Source organism: Felis catus, chromosome B4, assembly GCF_018350175.1.
Source record: "Felis catus isolate Fca126 chromosome B4, F.catus_Fca126_mat1.0, whole genome shotgun sequence".
Taxonomy (NCBI): Eukaryota; Metazoa; Chordata; class Mammalia; order Carnivora; family Felidae; genus Felis; species Felis catus.
In genome coordinates, this window is record NC_058374.1 from 131,572,776 (window position 1) to 131,597,797 (window position 25,022).

A 25,022-nucleotide genomic window follows, 5' to 3' on the forward strand; every position below is an offset into this window, starting at 1 on the left:
AAAACGGAGACGTTATAGCTGTACCTAGGGCTTAATAAAGGCTGGCACGTGCAAACACATGAACACTAGGAAACCTTGACCCCTGGCGTTCTAATGCAATCTACACTTTTCCATACGGGATTTCTCGTTCTTTCCCCCTGGCAAGAGCCCCAGAGGTAGGTAGGACGGATCATCCGCGGCCTTTCACCTTTTTACAGGTGGAAACAATGGCAGGTGGAAAAACAGCGAGGAGGTCTGGGCAGATGATGTCTGACCCCCTCCCCACGCCGTGGCTGACCGGTGATTCCGATGCTCTAGAGGGTCCCCGGGCGAGGGGAAAGGGGGGGGGGGTGGGTGACAGAGTGGGGCTCGGCGGGCGCCGGGGGACTACATTTCCCAGGAGGAGTTGCCCGCAGCTCTGTGGCTCCCGGTTTTTTAAAGGGCTCGCGTTAAAGGGGGGCGGGGGGAGTTCCGCCGCCCGCCGGCCAGAAAACCGCTCTGCTCTGCGCTTGGTAGGGACCCGAGAGCGGCCTGCGGGGGGGGGTGCCCCGTCGGAGTCAAGAAGCCCCCAGACCCTGCAGTACCAGCCGGGCGAGGTGAGGCCAAGCCAATCTGGAGGCGGCGTTTCCTCATCTTGTCCCCCTCTGCCTCGGACTCTGCGCCCAACTCCCGGCCCCCTCGCTTCCCTTCCAGTTCTAACTGGGGCGGGGGGGGGGGGGCGGGGGGGGAGGAGGAGGGGGGCGGTGAACCTCGCAGCCCCGGGGCGGGAACGTGGGCTATCCGCCGGCCCGGCGACGGGAAGCCCGGGCGACTCCGAGGTGACCCTTCTCTCCATTTGTGGCTTCGGTTCCGGGAGAGAATTTACAGGTCTCTGGGATGGGCAGAGGATGTGGGATGTGAGAGCCACAAAATGAAGGGGAGGCCTGGGGGCCCCGGGAGCTGAGCCTCACAGTGCACCCCCATATCCGCCCTTCCGAATCCGGCGGTCTCCGCGGTAAAATGGGAGTAGTCGGGGGGGGGGGGGGGGGGGGGGGGGGAGTGATCACGTTGGCCGCCTCCCCAGGCTGGAGGCTCAAAGGATCAAGAAACCAGAGCAAGCACTTTGCAAACTGTAAGGCGCTGTGTAAATAAAATTGTTTCATCATCGTGCCAAAGGATGCAGCTAGTCCTTATTCTAAGACGCCGAGGGACGTGGCCAGGGGGTGGGGGCGGGGGGGGGGGGGCGTGCAACATCTCGTACCCGGGCTTGGTTATTTGATTTGCCTATTTCCCCGTCCAGACCATAGTGGGAACCAGGAGAATTGTCTTTGTAAATAACCAAAACGAACCCACCACAATGTTGTGTTTTCAAATCAGGAAACTTCGGCGGTAATTGACATCATCCAAATAAGAACCTTGACCTTTTGAACTAACCTGGCCCTTGGTGGCTTCCTTCCCCTGCCTGTGCCACCAAGATAAACCCGGGAGAAGGCATCTGATACGGAGTCTCAGGCCTCCCTCTCCCGCCCCCCAATCATTTGGATTAATCCATCCCGTGGTGTATGTGGGGGAAACCTATTAATTTCCCTGGCCTCAGAGACTCCCCAGGTCCAGTAAGAGCCCTTCCCCCCCAAGAGCAGCTACGAGCCCCCCCATCCCCCATCTAAATACTCCAATCATTCCCCTCTCCCCTCCCCAACAGCCAGTGCCTGCAAACAGCTCCCGACCATACCAGAGGCACGTTCATCATTTTGACCAGCTATAAACCCCCCACTCCCAGGGCATTGTTTACGTGAAGAGTGCCCGGCCTCTTTGCTTAGGGAATAAAAGCGGGTTTGTTGTGGGTGGGGGCTCAGGGAGAGAGCATCCCAGAATCTCAACCCAGGGCCCCTGCCAAGCGGGCCCTGCACGTGATTAGGATGTGTGTCATAGACAAGGGGTCCCAGGAACTCTGGCGTCCCTTCTGCTGGCCTCTGGGCCCCTAAAGCCCCTCAGAGCCCCTCAAGACTCCCTTCAGACGGTGACGCCCCCTTTCGCTTCATCTATACCTGCCGAGCAGCACGGAAAAGATGTATACATTTTAACAAAGACCTCGCATCCTCCCGGCAAAATGGCGGTGGCCCCGGCCACCGCTCCCCGAACAACTGCACACTTGCTGAGGATTCTTCGGGACCCCAGGAACATGACCCCTTCCTCCCCCTCTCCCCCAGAGTCCCCATTCTCGCAAGTTCCCAAAGCGCTCAGCGCCTCTCTTCACCCCAGGGGCCCCGGGGACAGTCTCTTGCTGGAGTCTTTGGGACAGCTCCTCCATTGCAGACCCCCTCCCCACCCCCCACCCCCCACTGCCTTCAAGGGGCCCTGGGAGGGGGACTGGACCCCCGGATGTGCCTCAGGGGTAGGGACCGCAAGGTTCTGCCTCTGAGACCCCGAAACTCCCAGGCTGAGAGAGGCGTATAAATGAATCCCCGATTGGGATATACGGGCGATGTGGGGGTCTTTGAGGACAGCAGAAGACTCGGGAGACCTCTCCTCATTCCCTCAGGGGTCCCGGGCAGCACCGGGGGTTCGGCCTCAGGAGGGAACCTCCACGCAGAGGTCAGGGGTCGCGCTGGGGGAGAGCAGGCAGAGGAGGGGGAAGGGACAAAGTTTGAAAGTGCCCTTCCAACTCTTCCAGGGAAAGTTTGCTCGGGGGGCCCCAAGGACTGAGAAGCGGTAGAGGTGCGGGGGGCCCGATGGTGGGATGACCCCCGAGAGGTGACCGGACCCTGGGGGAGCGACCCCTCCCCCCTGTCCCGGCTCGGCCCGGCTGGGAGTCGCCCAGCTCGGGGCAGCGTGTGTTAGTTGGGGCCGCTTTCCAGCCGCTCCGCCGGGCCGGGGGGCACCGCCGCGGCCCGGGAGCGGGATCCCTGGTAGCCCCAGGGGGGAGCTTTGCTACGGGGGGTTTCCCGCACCTGGGCTCCAAGGCCCCGCAGGGCCAGCCCCCCGCAAAGGGGAAATGTGCAGGCGCACCAGCCGTCCTCGGCGCCGTTTGGGGCGCGTGGCGGGCGCGGGGGGCGGCGGCCGGGCCGGCGGGATGCCCGGCGGGGGAGCCCAGGGAGCCAGGCAGCGGTCCCGGGCGGCGGCGGGGAGCGGGGAGGCCCGGGCCGGGGGGAAAGGTCGGATTTGCTCGGCGGAAGAAACACAGATGGCGGCGGCGCGGCGCCATTCCGGGCCGGGAGCAGGCAGCCAGCAGCCCTGTCCTCACCGCGGTCCGCCCGCCGCCGCTAAATACCCGGATGCGCCGCCCGAGCGCCAGACGCGGAGCTGGGAAAGGGGAGGCAGAGGAGGCGGAGGCGGAGGCAGAGCGCGAGCCAGAGACCGAGCCCGAGCCCGAGCCAGAGCCCGGCGCCGAGACCGACCGACCGACAGACCGGCGGGGCTGGGCCACGCAGACCCGGCCCGGCGAGTCCTCCCGCGACCCGAGCCAGGTCCCTGAGAGCCGGGGCCCGGACTGGCCGGGGACTCGGGAGCGCCAGAGCAGATTCCCGAGTAAGGCTTTCCTCGGCCTCCGACGAGGGCTGGCCCTTTTGAAGGCGCCTCCTTCAACCGCAGGACCAGACAGGCCACCATGACCGAGAACTCCACGTCCGCCCCTGCGGCCAAGCCCAAGCGGGCCAAGGCCTCCAAGAAGTCCACAGACCACCCCAAGTATTCAGATATGATCGTGGCTGCCATCCAGGCGGAGAAGAACCGCGCTGGCTCCTCGCGCCAGTCCATCCAGAAGTACATCAAAAGCCACTACAAGGTGGGTGAGAATGCCGACTCGCAGATCAAGTTGTCCATCAAGCGCCTGGTCACCACTGGGGTCCTCAAGCAGACCAAAGGGGTGGGTGCCTCGGGGTCTTTCCGGCTGGCCAAAAGCGATGAGCCCAAGAGGTCGGTGGCCTTCAAGAAGACGAAGAAGGAAGTCAAGAAGGTGGCCACCCCAAAGAAGGCGGCCAAGCCCAAGAAGGCTGCCTCCAAAGCTCCCAGCAAGAAGCCCAAAGCCACCCCAGTCAAGAAGGCCAAGAAGAAGCCGGCTGCCACGCCCAAGAAAACCAAAAAACCCAAGACTGTCAAAGCCAAGCCAGTCAAAGCATCAAAGCCCAAGAAGGCCAAACCAGTGAAGCCCAAAGCCAAGTCCAGTGCCAAGAGGGCCGGCAAGAAGAAGTGACAATGAGGCTTTTCTTGCGGACACTCCTGCCTGTCTCCTGTTTTCTGTAAATACTTTTCTCCTTTCTTTTCTCTTGATCTTCACCTGCAATCCTTTGCCCCTTTCTATCCTGACTGTGTAAGAGACAGAATTTGGATTCCTCAGACATTAGGGAATAATTCATTTTTCCTTAACCAATCGTGCAAAGACAGCAACAACAAATCTCTCTGTAATGATGAGAATGTACTTTTGTTCTGTTGACTTGTTATTAATCTACTTAATGGGTTTGGGGATTTGGATGGGTCTGTGCGTTTTGTTTGGATGGTTTGTTCACTATGAAGGTAGAGGGGCGGGAGAGAATGGGCAAGGCAGCTTGTTCTGACTAGATGAGGGGGAGCCCAGAAATTGTAAGGTTTGTAGGAGTATCTTTGAGGTGAGCTAGCTTTCTCTAGGTTGCTCACCCCTGTGAAGAGTTTCCGAATCTCGGCGGGGAGAGGGGAGGGGTGGCAGCAGCTGGATGGCAAGGGCGGGGGGGAACCCTCTCTGGGCTGACTTCCATCTTCCAATAGTGAGCAGTGGGGGGTCCAAATCCAGTTTCCTTCTCACTGTTGGTCTGCCCCTGTGGCCTTCCTATTGTCCTAGGGAAGGGGGGGGGGGTCCATGTGACAGCTGGTCTGAGAAGCTGTGGCTTCTCTCAGTCAGCTGGAAACTAGTCATTGGGGGGTCTTTGTGGCTTCAGAAAGTCTCCTGTTAAAATGGAGTGGAAACTTTAGGGGAAGGGTGGGGACTCAGTCAGCCAAGTGCCTCAGTGTGCCCTGTTAAAACTTGGGTTTTTCCACACAATTGGATTGTATCATAGGACTTTTTTTTTTCTTTTCTTTCCCCCTGGTTTTTGGTTCCTCCTGTACAAGAGGTGGTTTTGCTTGGTGGCCTGGTGGGGCTCCAACCCTGCCACCCGCCACTTAAAAACCTCCCGACCTCTTTACTTTGGAGTCTTTTATAAGTAGTTGTAGATGGGGGAGGGGGGGGAGTGGGCGGGGAGTGGACAGTAAGACATACTGCAGTCAATTTTGAATTGCTAAGTAGCTTCACAGAGCTAGGTCTGTGTGTATGTGTGTATATGTATATATACATATCTAGGGCTAGTACTTAACGTTTCACACCCGGGAGCTGGGAGAAAAAAACCTGTACAGTCTTCTTTTATTTTTAATAAAATAGGAAAACGCGTCCTTGCGCGTGGTCAAACGCCCTCCCCCCCCCACCCCTTTTTTAAACAAGTGTTATTTGTGCCGGGAAGAATTTGCTGTCTTTGTAATTTTAAAACTTTAAAATAAAATCGAAAAATGAAAACACCTCGTTGGTGCGTTTTTCCTCCGTTTTAAGGCTGGAGGCGAATGAGGAGCAATGGGGCGGGCGAGCAGGGGTGAAATCCGGGGACGTTTGCACCTGAGAATGGGAGAGGGTTCCAAGAGGTCGACAGGGACCGGGGGACTGGGCTGCAGAGTACAGAGCGTGCCTCAGCCTGCTTCTAGGCTCTTGCCTTTGGGGTCCAGAGTGCACCCCCCTTTCCTTCCGAGCGGTGGGTGTGTAGGCAGGGAATGGGACTTGGGATTGGGGGGGGGGGGATCTGGTGGGCTGGGCCCTGACGCGCCACCCTCCGCGGAGGCGCCTCCCCTTCCCCCACAAGGAGCGCTCCAGTCTCCACTTACACATCAATCCACTTTCATCCGCTGCGGATCCCGCCAGGCCCCGCCCCCACCCATCCCTGGGCCCGTCTCCCCGCCCCTTTAACAGCCTTCTTGCTCCGATTGGTTGGTGTGGCCCAGCCCCCGGGCACGTGACCAGGCGGCGCCAGCGCCAGCGCCGCTCTTGGACGGGCTGGCGTGCTGGGGTGAAGCAGGCGCGATGTGGGCCTGTCGCCTCCTCCACGCTGGTCTCTCCGCAGCCCCCCGCGGCCGCCGCGCGCAGTCGGCGCTGACCCAGCTGCGCGGCGTCCTGGAGGAGGAGCTGGAAGCGATCCGCGGGGCTGGCACCTGGAAGAGCGAGCGGGTCATTACGTCCCGTCAGGGGCCGCGCATCCACGTGGACGGTGTCTCCGGAGGTAACCCCCCCTCCCGCCTGCGAGTCTTCGGACCCGGCTGGGTGTTCGAGGGCCCTTCCGAGGCCAGCGCTGGAATGGAGGGCCTGACGGCAGTGGGCGGGTGGGAGTATTTGCACACGTAGCCACTGGCGCCTTTCCTAGCTGGGTGACTTCCCAGTGGTAGGTGTTAACCTAGTTAAGCCTGTTTACGCGGAGGAGGGTGATTTGCCCTTGAGCACCTTTTTGATTCAGACGTCGGGACTGGAGTGAGGCCCAGTCCTGTGAGGACGTGAGAAAAAAAAGAGAGACACTTAGCTGGTTCCCACCTGGCTGCTTCAAGGAAGGGTGGAGGGAAGGTGGGGCCAGAAGCCCTGCGTTTCTGGGGCTGCTGTCCTGTGCTGGCCTCTACCAACTGCTCAGCACGTGGGCTCCTGCAAACCCCGATACAGGGGAGAACGAATCCCATTTTACAGACAAAGAAGCTGAAGCTCAGAGATATGAAATGGCTTTGCCCCAAAGCCCTTGCTAGCTGCAGGCAGAGCTGGGCTTTGGTCCAGGTCCTCTGGTACATTGGAGCTGGAAGGTCACCTAATGGGTCAGAGAAGCCAAATGCCTGGCCAGAGTCACAGCGAGCGAGGGGCCTGAGGGCTGCTGCAGAAGCCACACCATGAATTCGTCCACTGGGACTTCCTCATTTCCTTTTTTTTTTTTTTTTTTTTTAATTTATTTATTTTGAGAGAGTGTGCTCGAGCCCGGGAGGGGCAGAGAGAGGGAGAGAGAGAACCCCAGCCAGTGCGGGGCTCAATCCCATGAACTGTGAGATCATGACCTGAGCCGAAGTCAAGAGCCTTGGACGCTCACCCAACTGAGCCACCCTGGCACCTCCCTCATTTCTGTCTAACTGGTAGTCGCTATCTATCTTGTCTGTGCCAGGACCCAGGTGGGTGCTGGTTACAAATAATTTCCCAAGCCTGCCTTCTGCTCAGGAAATCGGCCTGGATCCTTGGTGCTGTTGTACTCATTTGTAGACTGAGGTCCCCCCAGATCTCTGCCTTCCCCTCAGGGGAAGCTTGGGGCAGGTCCAAACATGGGAAAGTTAGGAGGCACAGCTCCTAAGCTGAATGAACCTCGCCCCCTGTGGACCTCAGTGTCCCCCTCATGCCAGCTGTGTTCACTTCCGGGTTTATAATTCAGGAGTTGATGTCTCAGAAACACTCCCCCTCCCCCCCCCGCCCCCCCCCCCACACTTTAGGCATGTGATTCTTACCAGGCAGCAAAGTCAACTGTGTAGAGTCTGAGGTCCACAGAGGGCACCTGACCCAGCCCTTTTTTACCCACGAGGGAACCAAGGCCCAGATGAGGGAGTTGCTGGTAGTTTTCAGGGACAGGAGAAGCCAGTGAGGTAGGGCTACATTCCTCCTTGGGTGGAATGTGATTCAGAACCAGAGTTTCAACTTCTTACCCTTCAAGGCACCACTCTGAGAGTCCTTTCCTGACCCTCCCTGTCCTGTGGCTATTGGTACTTCCTAGGGGCCCCTAGTTCCCGTCCTGCCCCAGAATGGATCGTACTGTGTGGTTGTTGCCTCCTCAAGGGTGAATCCGTGTTCGTTTCCTGAGTCCCCAGGGCCTGGCACTGACACTTTTCTAAGCCCTTTCTTGCCCTGAGCTGCTGTGTCCATACCTTCTTCCACCTCAGGAATCCTTAACTTCTGTGCCAACAACTATCTGGGCCTGAGCAGCCACCCCGAGGTGATCCAGGCAGGTCTGCAGGCCCTGGAGGAGTTCGGAGCCGGCCTTAGCTCCACTCGCTTCATCTGCGGGACCCAGGTACCCAGTGGCTGTTGCGGGGGTTGGAGGGTACCTTGTCCCCAGCGCTGGGCACTGACCCCGACTGTCTGCTTCCCACAGTCAGCAGGGCCCGTTTAGCCAGCTCAGCTCATCCCAGGGCCCTGGGCCCTCTCGTAGCCTGATGCCCTACACCAGAGAGTCCGGGCTCGGGCTTCTGTTCTGTTGCAAAAGCAACTCGACCTCTCTGAACATCCCTTTGCCCCCTGCGTGTAAAAATGCCTGCAACGGTGCCCGGCACATACCAATGCTCCCTAAATGTGGACTGTTTTATTTTGTGAATGTTACAAAATAAACATATGTAAATGCGAAACGGCGCTTAGGTGTTCACTCGTTATCAATACTCCTGACAGTCGTTAAGTGACAGGTGATATTCTTGTCTCTGTTACAGAGATGAGGACGCTAAGGCCCAGAGAAGTTAAATGACTTACCCCGAGGGCACACACCTGTTAAAATGGGATTTTTAACCCACGTGGCTGGGCTCAAGATGATTGATTATTATTACCCATCTCCTGAGCAAGGGGAGGGTGAAGTGAAATCAATTATCAGAGGCAGAACTCCTAACTCCCAGCTAGGGCACTTTCCAACAAAACCCTCACCCAGACTGGACAGCTTTCAAATATAAAAAGCCGAGGCCCACAGGAACCTATGTAATCCTTTTCTTTGCTATTAAGCAACCAAAAAAGGCACTTAGTTTGAGGTCGGGAAGACCTCTTCCCTCGCCAATATCACCCATAATTCCACATGAGACCCCGGTTACAACGATCCAACCAGGAAGGACAGCTAGGGAGTCCCTGATTCCTGAGAACCATCCGCCAGGGTCCTGTCGGCTCTGGGGGAACCCTCGCAGTGAAGGGAGCCCAGAACTTGTTTCGTGCGACCCCGCGGGCATTAACACCTGTTTCGCTCTGTTTCTTTAGAGCATCCACAAGGATCTAGAAGCAAAGATAGCCCGCTTCCACCAGCGGGAGGATGCCATCCTCTACCCTAGCTGTTTTGATGCCAACGCTGGCCTCTTTGAGGTGTGAGGGGGCCACAGGTGGGAGTTGGTGAGGACTGCTAGGCTGTGGAAGGCTTGGGAGCGGACAGGCAGAACCTGGCAGGATGCCAGCGCCACGCCTAGCCGCTCCAGCGCCCATTTCTTACGGAGGTTAAGGTTGGGCCAGGTAGGTGCCCTAGGAGGAATCCTGGGGCCTTCGTGGGGCCAGCTTGCAGGGCACTGGGGGGATAACGTACATCAGCAGGAAGGCTGGGGGCCGCAGGGGCCAGGGACCCACCGAACATGTTCTCCCCTGCTCTCACTGGAGCAGGGCCCTGGTCTGGCCCAGTCGTGGGGCCCCGGGGACCCAGATAGAGGCAGATGGGGGCTCCTTGCCTCCCTGTCCAGAGGAGTGCCCTGGATGGCAATGAAATTTTGACTCAGGTAGACATGGGGAGGGAGGGCCCCTAGGTGGTTGGGTGATAGCTCTCCTCCAACTGCCTTCTTCCAGGCCCTGCTGACCCCCCAGGATGCAGTCCTGTCGGACGAGCTGAACCATGCCTCCATTATTGATGGCATCCGTCTCTGCAAGGCCCATAAGTACCGCTACCGCCACCTGGACATGGCTGATTTGGAGGCCAAGCTGCAGGAGGCCCAGGTGGGATGAGGCCCAGGTGGGGCAAGGCCCAGGGATAACAGAGGCAAGAACTGGGCTGTTGCCCAGCTCTTCAGCCTCCCCACCGGTGAATCAAGATCCGAACCCAAATCCCTTGGCCCCGAGGCTTTATTCCGTTGTGCCATGCTGCCTTGACTTTTGGCACCTTATGTGTGGCAGGGCCTGCTAGGCATATAGGTGAGATGAGCTCAGGGATAGAAATCGCCCTGCCCCACCCTCCCTCTCGGAGAGGAGACTGAGCTGTTCTCGCTGACCAGGACTGCCCCTGAAGAGGTGGGCAAGGCTCAGAGAGGCACAGGGGAGGGACGGGAGGTTCCAGCCCCAGCGCAGTATGCTTATGTGCCTACCTCTGTCCCAGACACCGGGCAAGGTGAGCTCTTAGAGCCTGAAGCGGCACAGAGAATGGGTAGACTGGCACAACGTGAGACACTAGCCATCACCTGTCCACGTCTTCTTCCCTGCAGAAGCATCGACTGCGCCTGGTGGCCACGGATGGGGCCTTCTCCATGGATGGTGACATCGCACCCCTGCAGGAGATCTGCCACCTTGCCTCTCGATATGGTGCCCTGGTCTTTGTGGATGAATGCCATGCTACTGGCTTCCTGGGGGCCACAGGACGGTGGGAGCATGCATCACCTGGGGCCTTGGGTCAGGCTTCTAAGGGCGGGTGGGAAACCAGGAAGCCAGCCCCTAACGTGTGATCCCCGGGCACTCAGGCGGCCAGCGGTGACAGTGGTAGCTTCCCTTGCAGGGGCACGGATGAGCTGCTGGGTGTGACGGACCAGGTCACCATCATCAACTCCACGCTGGGGAAGGCACTGGGTGGAGCCTCAGGTACCTGTCGGGTTGTGCCTCTGAGGTCCCCTTATCCACATGCAGAGCCCTGGAGGGGTCTCCGGGAAGGTGGTGAGGAGAGACTTGGGGAAGAGAGCAGCATGGACCACCCTCTCAGGAGGGTAGGCTCTGGCACCTGGCCTCTGACTCCTACCTCCGTCCCTGCCCTTGTCCTCAGGGGGCTACACAACAGGGCCTGAACCCCTGGTGTCCCTGCTCCGGCAGCGCGCTCGGCCCTACCTCTTCTCCAACAGCCTGCCCCCTGCTGTCGCCGGCTGTGCCTCCAAGGCCCTGGACCTGCTCATGGAGAGCAATGCCATCGTCCAGTCTATGGCGGCCAAGACCCAGCGGTGCGGTCCCTGGCAGGGGTGGGACAGGTTGGGGTCGGGGAGCTGCTCCTGTGTGCCCGCCCAGGCCCATAGCTCCGTGCCTACGGGTTCTGCCTCTGCCCCTAGCATGTCTCCAGCAGACTGCAGCGGGATTCAGCCCTTTTAGCCAAAAGCTGCCCGCCCGCCCCCCTCCCTCTTCTGCCTCTGCCTTTTCCCTCCATTTCCTGGTGCATTTCTCTGAGAGCGATGCTGTGTCTCCCCGCCCTGTCAGTCCTGTCTTTTTGCCCGCCGTTTTGGTCTGCCTCTCTGCCCGTCTCTCCATCTGCCTCTCTGGGTCTGCATCTGTCTCTCTTGGTCCATCCTGCAGACTTGGGCACAGATCTTGGATCACATGCCCAGCAGGAGTGGGTGTGAACGCCCCACAGCCCCCTGGCTACCTGTGACACCCAGCTGTGCCCCACAGCTTCCGCAGAAAGATGAAGGCTGCTGGCTTCACCATCTTGGGAGCCAATCACCCCATCTGCCCTGTGATGCTGGGTGATGCCCGGCTGGCTTCTTGCATGGCAGATGACATGCTAAAGAGAGGTAAGGAAACTGGGACAAGAGGACCAGCCAGGGGGCCTAAGAGAAAAGAGAAGGGAACCCCTAAACTGTGAACGCTCCCCCATACCTTCACCCTACCGCCCGTTTTAAACCTGCTGTCTGTCCAAGCTGAAAATCCCAGGCCGTGACGCGGTCGCATGTCTGCGAGACCTTGAGCACCTCCCTTGCCCTCTGTGACCGTCAAGCAAGTAGGACCCGTGTGTCATGTCCCTCAAAGCCTGCCTGGCTCCGCTGAGCCCCAGGCTGACCCTTTCTGCCTTACCAGGCATCTTTGTCATCGGGTTCAGCTATCCGGTGGTCCCCAAGAACAAGGCCCGGATCCGGGTGCAGATCTCAGCAGTGCACAGCGAGGAGGACATCGATCGCTGTGTGGAGGCCTTCGTGGAGGTGGGGAGGCTGCATGGGGCACTACCCTGACCTGGGTGGTGACAGGCACAGCCAAGGTCCCCCTCCCTCCGCATTAACGAAAGGGGCCTTTGGTCAGCCCAGGCCAGACGCTCTGAACCCTGTCAGAGTCCTAAGACTGGGCTGGGGCATGGCCGGTGCTCGTGATCTTGTGTCAAACAACAGTGTGAAACTGGGCTGACATGTTGGTGTGTTTTATTCTCTCTGAGCAGGCCCAGGCCTGTGACCAGCTGAAGAATCGGGCAGGAGCTGGGCTTCTGAGGGCAGGCTCCTGGGTAGATCTCAGAGCTGACCACCTGCCCCAAGTTAAGATGAGACCCAGGCAGCTGGGATAGTGCAGGCAGGGGCCACCATGTGACACAATTGGATTCTGTGCTGCTCCAAAGGCTGGCTGAGCCCCAGCCCTGCAGGCCCTTTCCCGCCCCACCCACCCTACTTACTCCGCAGCCTCCAGAGTTTAGCCCTGGTGGACACTTCGTTTTCTGCTCCCTATCCAAAGGATGGCTGCCAGCTGCCCAGATCAGAAGGGGCCGGGCACCCCACCCCGTGTGTGGAAGGAGGGGCAGAGGATTTAGCCCCAAAGGAGAGAATGCGGGTCACTATAGGAAAGGCCCCTGGTAGTCTGGAACCATGTATTCTAGCCCACTTTGACTCTGTGGCCTTCGGGCAGCCTTTCACCTGTGTATGCCTCAGTCCCAGTGTACCGAGCGGATGTTAATCGATGACTCGGGGTCCTTCCATAGCGCTCCTTCCGAGGACTACTGGCCTGCTGATCGGCCAGCAGGGGGCGCAGCGAACTCAGGCTCCGGCTGCTGTCGCCCCGCCCCCTCCACCATCCAGGGCTTGGCCTCCCAATTGTTTGGGCAGCCCGGGAGAGCCGATTTGCTGCTGCCAAGGCCCCGTCCACCCTTGTCCCCAACAAAGGCTCGCTGCTCCCCTAGTGGACGTGATGACAACCCCCTTTCCGCAGTCGCTGTCCCTGGTCCTTGCCTCTCCATTGGCCTCCCCACTCAGCTTTACGGGCGCGGTGTCGGGCGCCGGGGAGGATGGGGGCTGATTCACGGCAGCGCCAGCCTCGGCGTGGTGTGGCCTCGGGAAGCACGCACCTCGCTGGGGGTAGGGCAGGGAGGGTGAAAAAGGACCTTCATTAACAACAGGGAAGTTGTCTGTCCTCTCTGTCCCCTCGCACCTCCGTCCCAGCCCTCAGCCTGGATGTCAGAACGAACGATCTGGGGGAGCTGCGGCCAATTCACTGGGATTCTGGGACTCCTAGCTTGTGGTCTAGAGGAGCTTGAGGCTGGGAATCAGGAGCTCCAGGGGCTGGGAGACGGCAGTGCAGAGAAGAGGACTGCTGTGGCCACATCAGCAGCTGGGATATTTGCAAGCCGCTGCCACAGGGTAGTGGACCTGGCGCGGGCGCATACAGCGGAGCCCTGGCGCCAGCCCCGGGCCAAGCCAGCAGCTTGATGTGCGCGATCTGCATAGGCCGGCGGATGAGACCGGGTGGCCGCAGCCGGCCGCGGGGCTACGCGTCCCGGCAGCAGGTGTGGCGTATCCAGCGAGGCCAGAACGCGGGGCCCGGGCCCACCCGCCAGTGGCGCAGAGCACGCGCCTCCTCTTCCAGGGGCTCCTGGGCGCCCCCGCTGCCATTGCGCCCCCCGGCGGCCGGCGGAGGCAGCGGCACGGCCGCAACACCCTAAGCCGTTTTGCCGAAGTAACGCGCCCTGGCATCAAACAGCTCGCGGGGCTGCGCCGGCTCCCGTCCGCCGCCGTCCAGAAGGGCTGGTAGGAAGCAGCAGCAGCAGCTCTGGGCTCACGTGTTAAGGCCCACTGGTGGCGGCCCGCTGCCAGCGACAGGCGGCGCAGGGCCGGAAGGCCGGCCAAGGATCAGCCGCACTTCTGCCTCCTGCGGGCGGGGAGCTTGAGAGACCACTCTCACCGCGCGCTGTACACGTCCTCCGCGTTGGGCTCCAGGTTCAAGGCTCCGGCCGCCTGGAGCAAGGTTAGAGGTGGCGCCAGGGGTGCGCGGGGCTCGGCCATGACCTCGCGTACTTCCGGCCTGCCCCGTGGCCGGCCCTCTGTGGTTCCCTCGGTCCTCCCGCTTTCCTTCCTTCGCTCTGGCTCTATCAGCGGCTCGGCCTTGACCTGCTGGGAGCTCTTGCCCTAGTTCTGCAGCAGCCCGTCCAGAGCCCTGCCCTGGGCCGGGGGGGGGGGGGGGGGGAGCCTTCCAGGCTGGAGGCTCCTGAGGGGATGGCGGGGGTGGGGGTGGGGGTGGGGGGGTAGTGTGTCAGGGCTCTTGAGGGCTTTCCGGGTTCAGGGTGGTTGTAGACCTCTGACAGTCAAGGATTCTAAAACTTCAGCACACCGAGGCTGGGATCCTACAATGCTGCCTTTCAGTGATCATGACATTCTACACTTTTTTTTTTTTTTAATTAAGAAAATTTAGGGGGCGCGCCTGGGTGGCTCAGTCGGTGAAGCGTCCGACTTCGGCTCAGGTCACGATGTCGCGGTTCGTGAGTTCGAGCCCCATGTCAGGCTCTGTGCTGACAGCTCAGAGCCTGCTTCTCTCCCTCCCTCTCTGCCCCTCTCCTGTTCACACTCTGTCTCTGTCTCTCAAAAATAAACAGTAAAAATTTTTTTCATTTAATGTTTTTTATTTATTTTTTATAAACTTTTTTAAATATTTTTATAAAAATATTTTAATTATTTATTTATTTTTAATGTTTATTTTTGAGACAGAGAGAGACAGAGCATGAACAGGGGAGGGTCAGAGAGAGAGGGAGACACAGAATCTGAAACAGGCTCCAGGCTCTGAGCTGTCAGCACAGATTCCGACGTGCGGCTCGAACTCACAGACCGTGAGATCATGACCTGAGCCGAAGATGGACGCTTAACGGACTGAGCCACCCAGGCACCCCTAATGTTTTTATTTTTGAGAGAGAGAGAGACAGAGTGTGAGCAGAGGAAGGGCAGAGAGAAGGAGACAAGGTATCCAAAGCAGGCTCCAGGCTCGGAACTGTCAGCGCAGAGCCCGACGTGGGGCTCGAACCAAGAAACTGTGAAATCATGTCTGGAGCCAAAGTAGGAAGCTAAACCGACTGAGCGACCCTGGCGCCCCCCCCCTTTTTTTTTTTAAGTTTTAAAGTTTATTTATTTATTGAGAGAGAGCACACGCACAAGCAGAGGAGGGGCAGAGAGAGAGAGAGAGACAGAATGTCAGTGCAGAGCCCTGGCTTGAACCCATGAACTGTGAGATCATGACCTGAGCGGCAATCATCAGTCAGATGCTTAACCAACTGAGCCACCCAGGCGCCCCACATTCTACAGTTCGAATCCTTCATTCAATTCTGATAGCTCTGAATTCCGGACAGTCTAGGTATGATCCCTAATATCTTCTGGTTAGTGAATGTCTGCTTCCAAAGATTCGGGGATGCTCTGCTTCTGGGGTAAGTGACATCAGGCTTTCAAGAAACAACCTCTGAGCGCTGGTGAAAATCCCAGGGGTGTGGGAGGAGCTAGCCTGAAGAGTCTCTTCCCCAGCTCCTTGGGCCTTGAATGCAAGTCCTGACTCCATCAGGGTCCCCTCTGTTTTCTGTCCGCTTCCGCAGACTTCCTATTGACGTCCCCTCCCCCCAACCTCCCAGCTTCCAGAAAGACATTCAGTCCCTGCCGCCTCTTCTCTCCCTTCACTTATTGCAAATTGTCTTCTGCCCCCACTACACGTGTCCAGTTTACCCACCACCTCATTGTTGTGAAATCCAGCGTGCCTCGTCCCTCCAAGGGGCTCGTCTCTCTAACCTTCCCGAAGCATTTGGCCATGTGGCCTACTCCTCCAAGAGTTCCAAGCAGAAGCCCACGCGTGACTGACTGAATTACTCAGCCATTTACCAAGACCAATTAACCTCTCTGCCTTTTGCCCCGACAAGAGGCTCCTAACGGGTCAGGCATTAAATCATTCCCCTTCTGCCCATCCTTTTCACCCCAGGCCATAATAAACTAATTATGAACGAAAACGCGCAGATCCTGTCCCCACTCTAAAATTTTCACTAGGTCCTCATTGCCCTCAGGCTAAAGCCAAACTCCGCACGGGCACAAAACCCCTGCGTCTTCAGCCAGACTGAATCTTTGGAACGAGCTTAGGAATGCTGATGGGCCCCCCCCCCCCCCGGGATTCCCAGGGCCTGGGAGAGGAGTCCCATCTGGTCTCCGGAAGAGAGACTCCCATTCTGGTCTCCTAGCCGAGGGCACTCCATTCAAGATGAGGAATCCTTGCTGAGCTTGGGTTAGAGCTCTACTTGGGGCAGGGAGGGAAGATGGAGTCTTTTAAGGCAGGAGGTGAGAGTACCAGCAATGAATGGGCTGGGCCCTGGACACGGAGGGGTTAACTCCAAAGCGACTCTCAGAGAATCAATGGGTTACTCACTGCAGAAAGAGGCAGAAGCAGCGCAGGGAGGCAGAAAAGGACCGGGCAGAAGAGCATGCCACCTGGGGGAAATCAGGGACGGAGGAGGAGGAGCGGGAGGAGGAGGGGGAGGAGGCAGCGGCAGGCGGCGGCTAGTGGCGACTCCGGAGGGAGTGCTCAAGTCTGGCTCAGCAGAGGAGGTGCCTTAAAGGAGAAGAGAGAAGTGGGAGGCAGACCTGCACCTGCAGGGAGGCGCCAAGGGGCAGCCACTGAGCCAAGAGGCAGCCTCAGCCTGACCCGTTCACCCAGGATCAAGCAGGGCCCAGTGCCCAGAACTGAGGTGGGTGTTGCCTATTCTGACCTTCAGGGGGCTTGCTGCATGCTGGGGACTGGGGGCGCAGGTATTCCCTTTCTTCCCTCCTCCCTGCTGCTCCCCCACCCCACCCCACCCCCCGCCCCGCCGCCCCACGCCCTTAATTTGTCCCACCATCCCGGAAGCCCCAGGCACGCGGGGGGATCCACAGGTAGTAGCCGATGTGGGCCGCAGGGTGGGGCAAGGGTGAGAGCGGGCGCAGCTCGCATAAATGCACGCGCGAATACTTGCACGCGGTCAGAGGCACCACCTGTTACAGGCTGTGGGTGGAGCACTCCAGCCTGGGAGTCAGGGCACCACGGGGGCAGCAGCCCCGATCTGCCACGCCAAGGGTGCTATTCAGCCTCCCGTGTCCCCTCTCCGAGTGAGCCTCAATTTCCTCTTGTGCAAAGAGGGGGCAGTGACCTATACGGTTTTCCCAGCTGTGCCACTGTGGGGCTCTCACCAAAGGGGACTTTGCAATGACTCAGGGATACCACCCATGCTTTGCTGCCTTTGACCCATGTGCAAGAGTCCCCCCTGCGCTTCAAATCCCCACGGGGAAATAAGGTAGTTAGATATACAAGCACCTTGGGTTGGAGCGGCCCCTCCCCCATCGGCCATGTCCTCACCGCATTCTGCCTGAAGGCGCCCACCTAGTAATCACCTTTGTGCCCTGAGCCCTGGGGGTGTTCCCGAGCAAATGGAAAAACCCACCTCAGACACCTACGTGACTGCCAGGCTTGCCCCGTGGGTCTCAGTGGTCACTCTTGGCTCTGTCTCCCCACTCCCATCGCCATCCCCCATGAGCTTCCCGCCCCCCCCCCCAGACCTGGCCAGGCCCAAGCTAGGGGCGGGGATCGATCGAGCCCCCGGGGTCACGTGACCAGAGCTGGGGGCTCCTGTCTGAGCCCTCCAGCTTCTTCTCCCCAGGTGCCCATCGGAGGGAAAGATGGCTGATGCGCAGAACGTCTCGCTGGACGGCCCGGGGAGTGTGGGGGCCGTGGCCGTGCCTGTGGTCTTTGCCATCATCTTCCTGCTGGGCACAGTGGGCAACGGGCTAGTGCTGGCCGTGCTGTTGCAGCCCAGCCCCAGTGCCTGGCAGGAGCCGGGCAGCACTACGGACCTGTTCATCCTCAACCTAGCGGTGGCCGACCTCTGCTTCATCCTGTGCTGCGTGCCTTTCCAGGCCGCCATCTACACACTGGACGCCTGGCTCTTTGGGGCCCTCGTTTGTAAGACGGTGCACCTGCTCATCTACCTCACCATGTACGCCAGCAGCTTCACGCTGGCCGCGGTCTCGGTGGACAGGTGCGCTGCATCTGGGGCCCGGCTCGGGTGGGCTGAACAGATCTCTTAGGAAGGAGCACACCCCGCCAGGGTGCGGTCACACCTGCTTTCGCGGTTCGACACTTGGGGTGCAACCCAGGCTCACTCTCGAGCTGACGACCCCCCCCCCGGGGCAAGCCCCTTCCCTCCGAGCCTCTAAGCCAACCCGGCTAGGGGCCAGGCACCGCTCTAAGCGCCTGGCGTGTGGGTTCCCTTCACCCCCGCAGTCCACCCTGCTAGGCTGGTCGCGCCGTCGCTCCGGCCGTCCGGACGCGGAAGGCCAGGCCGCCGGCCCAGAGGTGCGGCCGCAGCGTCCACGCGGGGGCCAGGGCGCGGGTGTGGGCCGCCCGCCCTCCCGCCTGCCCCGCTGACCCGGCGCCCGCCCGCAGGTACCTGGCCGTGCGGCACCCGCTGCGCTCGCGGGCCCTGCGCACGCCGCGCAACGCCCGCGCCGCCGTGGGGCTCGTCTGGCTGCTGGCGGCCCTCTTCTCGGCGCCCTATCTCAGCTACTACGGCACCGTGCGCTACGGCGCGCTGGAGCTCTGCGTGCCCGCCTGGGAGGACGCGCGCCGGCGAGCCCTCGACGTGGCCACCTTCGCCGCCGGCTACTTGCTGCCCGTGGCCGTGGTGAGCCTGGCCTACGCGCGCACGCTGCGCTTCCTGTGGGCGGCCGTGGGCCCCGCGGGCGCGGCGGCGGCGGAGGCCCGGCGCAGAGCCACGGGCCGCGCGGGGCGGACCATGCTGGCGGTGGCCGCGCTCTACGCCCTCTGCTGGGGCCCGCACCACGCGCTCATCCTCTGCTTCTGGTTCGGCCGCTTCGCCTTCAGCCCGGCCACCTACGCCTGCCGCCTGGCCTCGCACTGCCTCGCCTACGCCAACTCCTGCCTCAACCCGCTCGTCTACGCGCTCGCCTCGCGCCACTTCCGCGCGCGCTTCCGCCGCCTGTGGCCCTGCGGCCGCCGCCGCCGCCGCCGCTGCCGCCACGCCCGCTGCCCCCCGGGCGCCCGCCGCGCCCACCGCCGCGTCCGCCCCGCCACCGCGGGCCCTGCCGGTTGCCCCGGGGACGCCCGGCCTCGCGGCAGGCTGCCGGCGGGCGGCGGCCGGGGCGGGGGGCCCGGGGAGGAGCCCGCCCGCGTCGGAGAGGCCGGGCGAGCCTCGTCGGCCCCGGGACCGGAATAAACCCGGTCCGCCTCCACTCTGCCGGATGACCGTCTTTCCGTCATTCCGCTGCCCCCCAGGGCACGACGGCGACGAGGGGACGCGCCAACGCCAGGGGTCCTCTGAGACGCACTGGCCGAGCTGGGGCCCCAGCCCCCGTGGACGCCCCTGGGCGGTGAAATTGGGTCACCCCCGCGAAGCGCAGCCCCCTGGCCAGGCAGCCCCCAGACTCTGTCCACAGCCGGTCTGGCGGGAGGGCCGTTCCTCTGCCCGCCCTTCCAACCTTCTAGGCCCTGCTTCCTCAACCACCCTTTGCCAAGCCGCTTCTCCCTTCCAGGCTGCGTGGCCTGGGTCATGTATCCCTAGCCGCTGATTTAGCAAAGAGTCGTGAAGCATTTTCTGTACATCTTACGCGGTGCTACGTTCTTCAATCTCGTTATCGAAGCAGCTTTGCAAGGTAGATACGTAATTAGTTCCCTTTCTGCAGATGTAGAAACCAAGAATCAGAGAGGTTTAGTAATTTGGGGGGGTCTGTCTGAGTCGGTGGAGTGTGTGACTCTTGATCTCGGGATTGTGGGGTGGAGCCCCATGCTGGGCGTAGCAATTACTTAAAAATAAAATCTTCAAAAAAAAAAAAGAAGAAGAAGAAAGAAAGAAAGAAAGAAAGAAAGAAAGAAAGAAAAGAAAGAAAAAGGTTTAGTGATTTGTCCAAGCTCACATAGCTAGTGTTTGGCAGAAGTTGGATTCAAACCCACCGCTATCTAACTTTTTCTGCTCAGTGGAACGGCCTTCTCCACTTTGGGGGCCTCGGCTCTCAAGTTTCCAAGGTTTCCAAGGTTTTCCTTGGTTCTTCCTGACTCCTGATCCTGCATCGGCCCTCTTCCCTAAACCAGCAGCTCCCACGTTTGACTCGATGTCTGGAAATCTCAGAGAGTTCCCAGTCCTCTTCTTTGGGACAGTTCTGTTCAGTACTCGGGCCGGCAAGTCCTGATGGGCTTGTCCCAGCTACCGAGTCCCAGGTCCACGGCCTGACCCAAGCCCCTTGCATTATTTTTTTCAGCCATTTGGTGCTCCCAGATCAGGTGAGAAACGGAGCCCCACTCAGGTCCCAGCTGGCCTCCCAGCAGTCCCGGCTGCCCTGTGGCCCCCACCCTCCCATCCATGCACACAGCAGGGTAGTCGGTGACTGTGGAAACCTCCTAATTAACCAATAAATCAGTCCTGACGGTTGCAAAACTACCCAGTTCCCTCCCTCCCCCGCCGCCTCACCACACGCCAATAATATATATTAGCTTCAGGCTGAGGCCTAAGATCTTAACGGCCTCCTCGTCCCCCTGGCACGCCTCCCGGCTGCCGGGCACCCTGGGAAGGTCCCTCAGTGACAGTAGGCGGCTGCTGAGTCCTCCTCGCTGCCTGCCACCTGCCGCAGACCCAGGGGTCAGTGTCGGTCACCCTTCACACGGGGAGGCTGAGACCAGCTGGGGGAAGTGGCTGCTTCAGGGGCCCAATCGCAGGGGCCTGACACCTGGGCCAGCGTCCCTTCTCGCACATGTCTGCTAAGGTTCCCACGGCTGACTCAGGCCACAGCAGTGGGAGTGGCTCCGGGACGGCAGGGGCGCCATGCTGCCTGCTTCTGCAGCACCCAGCACGGCCTCTACCTCCCTGAGGCCCTCACTCACAGCTCCGCTGGCTCGCCTGTGCCTCTCAGACAAGAGATATTACCTCCCTCTTCAGAAGGGAAAACCGAGGCTCCAGGAGACGAGGTGGCTTGGTCAAAGTCAAATGGCAAATTCGCGGCAGAGCTGGGATCCTAACTGGGCCGGACAGAAGGCTCTCATGGCAGGCCAGGCACTGGGAGAACATCTAAGACTATCTGAAGTTCGCCGCGAGACAATGGTGAGTGCCTACGGAGGAGAATGGGGAGAGGGGCGCCTGGGTGGCTCAGTCGGTTAAGCGTCCGACTTCGGCTCAGGTCATGATCTCGCGGTTCGTGGGTTCGAGCCCCGCCTCGGGCTCTCAGCACAGAGCCTGGAGCCTGCTTCAGATTCTGTGTCTCCTTCTCTCTCTGTTCCTCCCCTGCTCGCACTCTGTCTCTCTCTCTCTCTCTCTCTCTCTCAAAAATAAACAAAGATTAAAAAGAAATTTAAAAAAAAAAGTGTCTGACTTCCACTCGGGTCATGATCTCGCTGTTCGTGAGTTGGAGTCCCGCGTCGGACTCAGCGCTTGGGATTATCTCTCCCTTTCTGTCTCTGACCCTTACCCGGTTTGCTTGCTCTCTCTCTCTCTCTATCAATCCATAGAAGAGGAAGCCCAGAAGCCCCAACTAATGGAGGACAGTATAGCCCGGACCAGAGTAGGCACAGAGCAGGTATTTGGATACTTGAAGAAGAAGATGACCTTTTCCTTCCTTCTTTCCTTTACCCCCCAAACATTTAAGTGCTTTGCCTAAAGAAAGCTATGCCACGAGGGGGAGACAGAGAGGGCAGGACTTTGACCTGGTCCCTGCCTTCCAGGAGTTCTCAGTCTAGCTGGAGAGCCGAATATCAAAAGAAGAAACAAGAGCACCGCGTGATGGGGCCAGAACAGGAGAACACCCACAGTTCTGAACGGGCGCAGAGGAGGAAACTCCTGCCTTCCTGAGCAAGCCAAGTAGGAGTTCCACAGGAGTTAATACGCATTTAATTATCCCATGTAATATGCATCTTCCTAAAAGAAAGGTGAAAAGGGCCTGCCAGGTGGAGCAACAGCCCATGCCAAGGCCGGTGCAGCTGGGAGCGGTCGCGGGCTTGCGCAGCCGAAGCAGGGCAGGGTGAGGCCTGGGAGGCCAGGAAGCTGGGTGCAGTGAGATCCCGCAGCCTCCTGGGCCAGCTGGGGAGCAAGAACTTCATCCTTCAGGCAGGTGGTGATGCCATTGAAGGGTTTCAGGACGGGCCCCGTCAAGCATGTGGTCAAATAGCCCCCAGCGTTTCTGTGCAGAGGCTGGGCTAGAGAGGCCAGGCAGACAGCAAAGAGCACAATCCAGGGGGTGCTCCGCGAGCCCCTGGCCGGGGAGGTTGCCGCCAAGGGCCTGGCCTAGGGCTGGGAAACTGTTTTGCCCTGGATTTGGCAGGAAGATTGGCGGCCTGCTGCTGGGCTCGGGCCTGGCCTCGGAGGCTCCCGGGTCTGCTTCAGGGGGCTAATGAAATGCTTGGAAGATAGTCGTAGGATTTCGGTTAGGAGAGAGCTGTGAGTCCTGTAGGGCCACAGGCAGGCGCCGGGGGCTAGAGGACAGGCTGAATGAGCCCTGGCCATCCTCCGAGGCCCAGAAGAATCCACCAACCCGAGCCCCCTGCAGGATCTCAGGCTGAGCCTGAGGCAGCCTGGGGGTCCTGGCAGGAGCTTAGTTGGAGGGAGGTTTGAACTCTGCAGTCTCCTTCCCTTCCTATTTGTGCAAACCTCTTAGGGATGGGCCCGCAGCGCTGATGCCTTAGCGCCTGCTAGGCACAGACTTCTTCTGCCAGGAAAAAAAAAAGGCAGAAGCATGGGGGTAGGGGGGAGCCCGGAAGACCGTAACCCGGCTTGGGCAAGCAGAGAAGACTTCCCAGGGGAGCTGGTGCCCAGGCCAAGTCCTGAAGTGGGAGTTAATTAGGGCAGATGGCAAAGGGAAAGACGGAAGAACACACATGTGCATGGGCCACCCGGAGTCAGGCACAGCGTGAGGGGCCACGGTCCTGGGACAGGGTACGGGGGAGCCTCAGCAGGAAGGGAGGTGGGAGAGGTGGAGACAGTTGCAAAGGATTCTGTAAATGTTGTCTGAAACTGAGGCTGCCCTTTGTCCTGAGGGCAACAGGGAGCCACCGAAAGGTTGTAAACAAAAGGGTAAATTTACCAGATTTACCCTTTAGGGAACTTTCTGGCTGCAAGGCAGGCTTTCAGGGGGGTGGGGGCAGAAGGGGGGGTGGGGCAGGGAGACCAGTGGGGAGACTGGTGTGAGAATCTGCATAGATGAAAGCATCCAAGATGTTGACAGTGGGTAAGGAGGTATGGACAGACAGGACAACCACTTACAAGGTACAGTCATTGGGACTTGGTGACTAAATGTTGGGGGGTGTCCCAGATGACATCCCGGACTTCTGGCTTGGGCTACTGGGGGTGGCAGTGGGGATAACAGGGGCACAGGCTTGAGGGGGAAACGTGCTGAGACTTCAGGGCCATGGGGGGGGTATGGTAGGGGGTGTCCACAGGGCACCTGCTACGCTCAGGCCTTGGACTTGGCCCTGGATTGTGTCTCATCTGCTTTAGAATTTGGAGATGGAGAAACTGAGGCTCAGAGAGATTAAGTAACTTGCCCAAGATCACAGAGCTAGCCCCAAACAGAGCTGGGTCTGCCTTGGGCCTGATTTCGGTTCCACGGTCTTTAGAGAGAAGAGGCAGGAAGGGGTTGGCTGAAGCAGAGGGAGGAACCTGAATGTGCAAAGGTGACCCCCAGCCTCACCCCGCCCTGTGTAACAGCTGTAGCCAGGGCTAAAACTCGGTCCTGGGGAGGGTGGGCGAGGTGAGGGCCCTGGCACAGCTACTGAACCCCTCACCCGGCTTCAGGCTGGCGGGAACAGCATCATCTATCAACTTCGAGGTGTGTGCCTGGGGACATAAATGCCAATTAACCGCCCGGAGACTTCCTGTTAATGAACATCAGTTCCTCAGCCCTGACACAGGGCTCATTTGTGAGCCGCTGGCTGGATCCAAGGAGGCACGAGGCCGGAGAAACGGGCGGTGCAGGGGTGGGATTGTGTCCGGGGTGAGTGGACAAGACTCTGATTTATGGAGGCATCTGCTTACCGCCAGGTTGTTTTAGGGGCTCAGGCTCTGTGTAGGGGTGATACCGAAGCAGGAGGAGGGGTGGCGTGGAGGGATGGGGGGGCAAGGGTACCAGCTTGGAGTACCTGTGACTTAGGGGCCATTGGGGGGTATGCTAGGGGGTGCTGGGGAGGGTGCCAGCCCGAGCATCTCATGGACCTGCCAGGTCCAATCAGAGAGGCGGCACAGCGCAGGGGTCAAGGCCCGGACTTTGAGGGGCGCCTGGGTGGCTCAGTCGGTTAAGTGTCCGACTTCGGCTCAGGTCACGATCTCGCGGTTTGTGAGTTCGAGCCCCGCGTCGGGCTCTGTGCTGACAGCTCAGAACCTGCAGCCTGTTTCGGATTCTGTGTCTCCCTCTCTCTCTCTCTGACCCTCCCCGTTCATGCTCTGTCTCTCCCTGTCTCAAAAATAAATAAACGTTAAAAAAAAAAAAAAAAAAAAAAGGCCCGGACTTTGAGCCACACTGTCAGGTTTGAATCCTGCCTCCTGCACTTCACGTCTCTGACCTCTCTATGCCTCGGTGACCCGCAGAACTGAGCTCTGTCTGAGCCAGGTCCCAATCGAGGCAGACCACCCTGGGGTGCTCACTGGCTGCTACCAACTGTATGCGACGTTGTCAGGGCTTCCCAGGCAGGTCCCCGTCTCCAGCACACCCCTCACCATCGAGCTGAGGAGGCACGACTTACCCACCTGTGCCCCTCTGGGCGCGCTGACCACCAAGTGCTATCCTCCCAGGCTTTCGGAGTGGGAGAGAGTCACCAGGCTGGCATGGACCAATCACAGGGACAAGAGGACACCCTGGTGCCTGGGCTGGGGCTTCGGGAAAGATGCCTTTGCTTCCCTGAGCCTGTTTCTTTATGTATAAAACGAGGTGATCATACCTCCCTGAAACGCTGAGGCCTCAGTGTTCACTTGAGAGCGAGCCAGTGTCCGGGGGGTGGGGGGGTTGGGGCTGTGTGTGATTCCCTTTGGGAGGCAGAGCTGGGGCGGGGGCAGGGAGCCAGGGACTTTGTTGGGATTGCCCGGGCATCAGTCCAGCTTCCTGACCTCCTAACCTTGCCTTGG

General features: G+C 59.7%; 3 protein-coding genes across 4 annotated transcripts; all 3 read left to right on the top strand.

Moving 5' to 3' along the window:
• The first annotated feature begins 3,237 nt into the window (after positions 1 to 3,237).
• Positions 3,238 to 5,481, top strand: H1-0 (H1.0 linker histone). The gene has a single exon (XM_006934030.5). It carries the CDS (start codon positions 3,566 to 3,568, stop codon positions 4,148 to 4,150), a length of 585 nt encoding a protein of 194 aa, XP_006934092.1. The 5' UTR covers positions 3,238 to 3,565; the 3' UTR covers positions 4,151 to 5,481.
• Positions 5,482 to 5,980: 499 nt separating this feature from the next.
• On the top strand, positions 5,981 to 12,061 carry GCAT (glycine C-acetyltransferase). 2 transcript variants are annotated; one of them, XM_045062344.1, is made up of 9 exons: positions 5,982 to 6,230; positions 7,906 to 8,036; positions 8,975 to 9,076; positions 9,545 to 9,691; positions 10,174 to 10,328; positions 10,461 to 10,543; positions 10,722 to 10,893; positions 11,336 to 11,457; positions 11,741 to 12,061. In XM_045062344.1, the coding sequence occupies exons 1-9, from the start codon at positions 6,035 to 6,037 to the stop codon at positions 11,890 to 11,892; spliced, it is 1,260 nt and encodes a 419-aa protein (XP_044918279.1). In that variant the 5' UTR covers positions 5,982 to 6,034; the 3' UTR covers positions 11,893 to 12,061. The 2 variants fall into 2 exon arrangements, with proteins under 2 accessions (XP_044918280.1, XP_044918279.1); XM_045062345.1 differs by lacking the exon at positions 11,741 to 12,061 and having other exon boundaries at positions 5,981 to 6,230; positions 11,240 to 11,369.
• A 5,452-nt stretch (positions 12,062 to 17,513) lies between these two features.
• On the top strand, positions 17,514 to 19,142 carry GALR3 (galanin receptor 3). Its single transcript, XM_023257781.2, has 2 exons — positions 17,514 to 17,945; positions 18,353 to 19,142. The coding sequence occupies exons 1-2, from the start codon at positions 17,587 to 17,589 to the stop codon at positions 19,140 to 19,142; spliced, it is 1,149 nt and encodes a 382-aa protein (XP_023113549.1). The 5' UTR covers positions 17,514 to 17,586.
• The last annotated feature ends 5,880 nt before the right edge of the window (positions 19,143 to 25,022 follow it).